Source organism: Pantherophis guttatus, chromosome 2, assembly GCF_059756535.1.
Source record: "Pantherophis guttatus breed Tessera chromosome 2, ASM5975653v1, whole genome shotgun sequence".
Lineage (NCBI taxonomy): Eukaryota > Metazoa > Chordata > Lepidosauria > Squamata > Colubridae > Pantherophis > Pantherophis guttatus.
Window position 1 is genome coordinate 192,446,104 of NC_142064.1, and position 7,410 is coordinate 192,453,513.

The window sequence follows — 7,410 nt, forward strand, 5'->3', positions numbered from 1 at the left end:
ATTTATGGGATACTTTCTGTATTCTGCCTGTTCCCTATCCTTGCCCTGTAAGTGAAATAGCTTATTTAAATGAAATATCCTTCCATTATCATGTATAATTTGACTCATCCAAAACTGCTATTCAGGGGTTTCCATCTCTCAAGAGCAGGAAGCCTATTGGAGTTTTGTTGTGACTTAAAAACTAGAAAATATCTTGTGGATTTTATGGATACCAGCCCTTTAATTATTACTCGTACAAGCAATTTCTGTCTCATACTGTATATTCATGGTTAAAAAACAATATCAAAAAGGATGCATTGGATATTATTAAGGTAAGTATAACACTGGAAAGGGCATTATAGGTAGTCCTTGACTTATGACACAATTGAGCCCAAAATTTCTGTTGCTAAGTGAGACATTTGTTAAGTGAAGTTTGCCCCATTTTACAAACTTTCTTGCCACGGTTGTTAACTGAATCACTGTAGTTATTAAGTTAGTGACACGGTTGTTTGGTGAATCGGGCTTCCCCGTTGACTTTGCTTGTCAGAAAGTTGCAAAAGTTGGTCACATGATTGATCGCATTATTGAACTGATTTTTTGTAATCTAATTATTAGACAGTGTTTGAATTTATGATGAGTTGTAAAAAAAATAATGACTGGTCTTAACGCATTCTATGTTTCTACCCATTCTTGCAATAGGCTTGTCAACTTCCTTTCCCATTGCCGGGACCTTCTTCAATAGCTGGTTGGCTCAATCTGTACAGATCACCACAGAGAACATGGCAATGAGTGGGTGGTCCTTGAACAACGGCCATCATGAAAACACCACTCCAGGCCTTTCCGAGGAACTTTTACAAGATGAAGAGACCTTATTAAGTTTCATGATGGATCATTCCTTGAAGTCCCCATTGAAACAGAGTGACACAACTAAGAAAACCAAAAGTAAACATCGAACACACACTAAGAAAAAAACAGCAAGAAATGGCTTAAATGCCCTCTTTAAAAGACATCAAGAAGAGGATTCAAATAAATGGACTAACAGCAGTTATTTGGCAAATAATACCACAAAATCTTTATCCCATGATTTAAGAAATGGCAAGGCAGAGAAAAGTATGGACAAACTACACACAGAGCGCAAAGGGGCATGTGAGGTGAAAAAGACATCTAAGAAGGGCTCTTCTCATCCTGCACTTCCCCTTCCAAAAGCAAATGATTCTCAAGCGTCCCCGAGTCTCATAAATCACCTAAACCATGATGAGGATGTCATGAAATACACCCCAACAGATCCTAACTCTCTAGTTCAAGTGCCTGATTCAGTAGGTAGTCTGAAAACAGTGGTGAGGTTCAAATTACCGAAAGAAGGCAAAGGGACTCAAAGATCTCAGAACAAGACGCCTGAAATGCTTCATGGATCTCCAGAAAATGAAAGATCAAAGGTTATTTTGCATCCTTTTGACAATGAGACTGATGGCTACTTTTCAGATGCAGAAATGAGTGACTCTGACACAGAATCTGGAAGTGGCAGAGGACACCACAGCCAGTTAGATTCAGGAAATGAGGATAATTTCAGAATGAGTATTTTAGCATCTTAATGCACCTCTGAGAGCAGTCATGACAGCTTTGTGAGGCCTAAATCCAGTTAAAACTGCCATGTCCAATTTCAACTGGTATCATAACTAAGGGTTTTGGTTTGTTACTTCATTTTTAATTTGTATATATAATTCAGAAAAGAGCACTGTTGTTTCCTCTCCCTATATGCTTGAGAAACAGCTCCAGGCTTCACCAATTTAGACTTCTATACAGTCACAGTAGTTAACCCTTGTCACATGTATAACTTGGTTACATAGAATGCAAGCATACACATTATTAAGGACATCAGTTTTCTGGAAGCAAGCAGGACATCTCAGGATTTTAATGAGGAGATCTGAGATTGCCAGCGTCTGTTGTTCATGCAGGGATGACAGTTTTATGGGCATTACTTAAGCAAATTGATTTCATGATCTGCCAGATGTTACTGCCTCTTTCGGGGCATGTTTCAGAAGGAGAATACTACTATGGAAGCCAACTATATCCATAGAAGGTAGAATAGTGAAAATAGATGTTTATAGGTATGTGTGTCTGTGCACCTGCACATGCGTGTACACATGTGCAGGGTTTGCCAGTGTGTGTGTCTGCGTGTGCAAGTATGAAGTAAAATAAGCAATTCTTTTTTTTAAAGAAGCACAACAGGCTTATTTGAAGAAAGCACTTAATGGGTAGAGGAATACAACATTGTATTTATGGTCTACTAAACTTTTTTTTTTCCTTCTTCTTCCTCACCTCTTCAGTTCAATTAGGGTCCATCCAGGAAGCAAGAACCAAGATTTAACTCTTATCACTCCAATTATCAGCTGAGCAGCTCTATAAAGACCCATCCAAAGCTCTCAGTAGATAAAAATTACAGATCACGCTAAAGCTGCTCTGTTCTCTGTCAGTACTTTCCAGATTAATTTGGGGTATTATTTATATTACTCATTGGTAAAACCTAAACCTTTGATTATTAGAGCCATTCCCCATAATTTCCTCAGGTTAAAGTAGCCTAGTATGGGCCAAACAAAGATCAGAAGAAGAATGTTTCAATTACTCAGAGGGGGAATTATTCAAATAGCTTCAAAGAACTCCAGTCTGTGCTTTCATGATAACTCAATAAATCTCTGCTCAACTCTTTAGGAGCTGCTTCTGTACAGTCCCTTGGTTGAAGAGGCAGCATCATTGAAACATTTCTTTTCCCTTCTCATTTGTTTTTATAAACACTAATTACATTGATGGCTTTTCCCCTTTATTTCCTTTCCTTTCGAAGTAAAAACTTGTTAGTGAGCCATCAACACATCCTAAGAGAGTGATTCACAGAAGTCAGCATTCTAAATATTTCAGTAATACTGTACATCAGATGTTTCTAATAAGCCTTAAATGTTGTTTAAAAGCTGGTGTGACTTATGAGTCATACGGATCTCCAAGTTTGCACTTCGTTACACTATTGATTCAGTTTTGGCTTCAAAGGTTACATAGTCAAGGTTTTAAGGTTTGCTACAGGTTTGATGGGAGTGGCTCCAGTGTAAGCTCAGGGAAGTAAAATAAAAAGACAAGTGAAGTTCACTAAACATTTTTGCTGATGGTAGGTAACTTTGAATACAAGTGTGTGTGTGTGTATATGTGTGTATGTGGTATACGCACATTTATACATACCCTTACATATGCACACTGGGACACTTTCAAACTGGGGGAGAAAAGCATCTTGTAATTCTGATGAATCTGTGAAATTATTTTATGGATGCCAAAGAATATAGTAAAATAGCACAGCCAGAAACCAGAAATTTACTATGAGCAAAAGCTGTTGAGTAACTAAAGGACTAAATCCGTATTCATGACCCACTTTGCACGCTTGCTGAAGATGATGCTTTCATCATTTGAACCACCTTCCACCATTGTGATTTCTGATGTTACTTGTTCACTGCAGTAAGAGCAATATTGGTGTTTTATTTTTTGTTTTTGTTTTTTTGTTCTCCGATGCCATATACAGGCAATTCTTTTTTTGTTTTTGTTTTTTTTGTTTTTGTTTTTTTTGAAAGTCACGTTATTTTTACCAGTCTTCTGAAGTCCATAATACTATTCCAGTTGAGCTATAATTTAGAGAATCTCTATTCTGGAAAGAAACCAAAATCAGTTGCCAAATACACGTCAGTGTTTTACTGATATATGATTGCAAAACTATTTTTCAAATCATTGACCAAAATGGAACAATTCAACGTTAGTAGCCTAACATGGATTGGCAAGTAAATTTTGTTCCATCTTCAAGGCTTGGTATGTTCAGATAATGTTAAATACAGTAAATAGGACTTAGTTTTATCTTATCAAGCTTGCTAGACTTTAGCTACAATATCCTAGTTATGTCATACAAAATAATCAATATGCTGCCTTTAATGGATCTTGCTTCCGTGTGCTTTAGTTCAACTATTGCTTTAAAAACAGAGAAAAAATCCAGAAATCTTGCTGTATGCAGCTTCATTTGCCAGCTACTGCATTACTTGCTTGCTCACTCAATACAGGACAGAAAAAGGGGTAAACTTTAAAGAACAACCAAACTAAAGCAACACCTTTCTTCATTTAGATGATGTATAGAAGGATGGAACACTCCGGCTTTTTTACTGTGAATAGGATTCTATGATGAAACCATTTTTTAAAAAAGAAAATACAAAAATAATTATTACTTTGCCATGGTCCAGAGTCTCCAGTGCAATCTTAAAAGTGATATATGTATAGATAGATAGATAAATGTATCACAAAAATCTCACTGAATGTTGCCGACTCAAAGTCTTCCTTAAAACTGGAGGGAACAAGATAGCCTATATTCATGTGGGACTTCACAGAGTTGAATGGAGTGTTGGAGTAAACCCTTTCTATATGATACGCTCATATTGCTTTAGCTATCATGTTTTTTGCAGAGAGAACACGTTTACAAGACTAGAGTGGGATTTGTTGTATGGAAAGTAAGAACTGCACATGAGAAAAAAGGATACCGAAGACTTCACAAAGAAACAGGAACCCACTTTTTCCTAATAATTTAATTGCCCTTCCCCTCACAGAAGTGGTTTGACTCCAGAGGGGCTTCTGCCAGCAAATAAAGAGTTTTCACTGATTCCTTTTGCAGCTTTCCACCTCTTACATTGTGCATTACTAAGCATTTCAGGCACATTGGTAAAAATCCGCATACCCACGTCAGTTTTTTGTCGAAACCTGTACGTTCTTTCTCTGAATGACAGAACTCGATAAGGCTGGGTTCATGAAGTGTATATACTTTTGCAAAATACTGAGGAATATGGATTTGGTTTGTTTAAAAAAAAATGCTCAGACTAAGTAATGCTCACAAGAATTCACAATGTCCCTATAGAAATGTTTTTCAACTTTGGCAGTTTTTAAGAGGTTATTCTGGGAGTTTTAGTCCATGCCTCTTTAAAGTTGCCAAGGTAGCTACAGTGAAGTCCAGTAAGTGCCTTGGACTTGGTTTCAGTCTATGGGATTAAAGAAGAAGCCTCTGCCAGCTGTTGCTATGTAATATGGAGGAGGGCACAACTTCCGTTAGTTCAGCGGCTGCCCTCGGAAACGTGCTGAAGGTTGCAATCCAGAAGTGGGCAGGGCCAGGCCCCATTTGGCAAGAGGGAGGCTGGGAGCTTAAAAGGGTTGAAGTGAGTGCCTTAAGCAGGTACAAGTTATAAGGCACATAGTTTGCTTCCAAATCCAAACTACCCACTCTGAAGGCCATCAAAGGGATGCCAGCAGGCCCATTTTTTGTTTTTATTTTGTTTGTGCCCCCAATAATAGTGTTGCAGTGTAGTGGAATAAACACAGTGAAATGCTCCAGATGGTTAAATCAAAGTCTTCTCTAGTATTTGAGGCTTGATATATATAGCTAGCTGTCGAAGGGAGTTGCTCATCGCACAAGGCGAGAGTTTTGTCACGGTTAAGATCCAGCTCTGAATTACTTAAAAATCTGTTCTTTTGTGTTGTTTCCAGTAGTGTCTCTGTTAGCTCCTGCTCAGTTGACAGCTATGTGCATATTTGTCAAAACCCTTTTAAGGAGAATGCCAATCTTCCTTTGCTACTTAGCACCTGCCTCTTTTCTTGTAGAAGCTAGAGAGATTTGCATAAAGGAAAAAGGAATTGTATGTGAAAAATATTTTTGATGCATTATAAATGTATTTTGAAATGAACGGGGGGGAGCATAAATGGTCTATTTTATTACATAAAGGTCTTTAATCCAATAATGTGTGAACTTCAGGCATTGACATTTGCACTGTAAAGGGTGAATCCTGTTAGCATCATGATTATGTATTAACATGGCTATGGTAAAGCTCATTTTTGTGTTCATTAATAAGGATCAAACATTGTTTTTGAATCTTAGATTTAAATGGAATGTCTTAGAGTCCAGTTTTAGGAAATGCTCAAATGCACTCAAATTTCACCTTCAATTTTTGGAAACAGGAGTTTTGTGGTCTATTTTGAATCTTTTGTTGATAGTTATTTTGTCAGCATTTTTAAGAAACAAAGGTTTGGCAGTGCTTTTCCTCAAAGCACAATGGAGAATTAGCCATTTCTCCCCAAAGAGTGGGGGGGAAAGGGTAAAATTCATTCCTGCCTGTTCTTGCAACCTGTCACAAAGCTCCCTTTCCTGTTACTAAATGGGTGTGGCAATTTGGTTGTTCTTTAAGGAATCTCTTGCACACTTTGGTCCATTCCACACTGACACAACACAGGCCCACTCTGTATCAGTTACAGGAAACAATATGAATGTCACAGGAGGCAAAGGCCGCCTGTTTTCTTTGTTTCAAAGAAAGTGATGTGCCATTTGTTAATATAAAAGAGAAATATTGAAAATATATTGAAAAGAGCAATTTTAAATTATTTTTGGCTTATGTTGCGATATTTATTTTCTTGTATTAGAAATTCCTTTGTAGAGAAAAAAAATGTATTTTTCATTAATGCAAAACCTATTTCTCCTTTTTGTACATTTTTCATGTTAGTTAATCCTTAAAGCAATATAATGTATCAAGGTTGTTCTGTGTGAAAGCTGTATTATGCATGCTGTTTGTGTTGCCTTGGAATAGGTCTGTCTGCCATAATTTTCATCATGTTTCGATTTAGTGTATGCTTTAATACACATTGGGACCATGGCCCATTTGCTTATGGAAAAAGAAATACCTTTGCATTCTTCAATGTGTTAGCAAATGCAGTCAATAAAGATGTGTTTTCTGTGTACCCTTGATCTGAATGTTAAATATTTAACAGCCCAGGTTAACTCGGTATTAAAGGAAACCATCCTTTAATATGTCCACAAGTGTCCACAAGACTTTAAGATGAATATATGCAATATGAATTGTTTCTATCAGGATGGATGATATCGTTCAATGTTAATTTCTTAATTGTGTGGCCATGGGTGTGCCCTAGTTCAATTAAAAGACAAAACTGCAGAATGTTATATGAGCTACTTTTCAATAGTTTAGGAACAGAAATTGATGTCTCGAAAGACAGAACAGTGAGTAAACAAGATTTTTAAGCAGAGGAAAGTGCTTATTTTCATCTATTTTCTAGTTCACTAAACATTCCAGTGACTGTTCATACGCCTACATACAACCCAGAGAGCAAGAATTAAAGTTGCATAGATTATGTGTTTTTAATGTTTAACTTACAAGACTAAATATTGAAACCTAGTGAAGAGGAGGATGGAGAAAACAGGAGTTGATAGCAAAGAAAATTATCAGCTTTATATGAGAAACTTTGTTATTAACACTAAACAACTAGGTGTAAAATCATAGTTATGTAGAACCAAACTGAATGTATATGTTCCTTTTAATGTCATCAGGCTTTCAAGTTAAATAAATGAACAATACCAGATAG

At 36.8% G+C, this 7,410-nt stretch overlaps 1 protein-coding gene across 4 annotated transcripts in view; it reads left to right on the plus strand.

The window, feature by feature from the left end:
- JADE2 (jade family PHD finger 2) overlaps positions 1–6,771 on the plus strand; it is a 214,210-nt gene extending 207,439 nt beyond the window's left edge. For all 4 annotated transcript variants that reach the window (XM_034403960.3, XM_034403949.3, XM_034403944.2 and 1 more), the window contains exon 12: positions 679–6,771. In XM_034403960.3, coding sequence (XP_034259851.1) covers positions 679–1,571 — 893 coding nt within the window. In that variant the 3' untranslated portion in view covers positions 1,572–6,771. The remainder of the gene's footprint in view (positions 1–678) is intronic.
- The last annotated feature ends 639 nt before the right edge of the window (positions 6,772–7,410 follow it).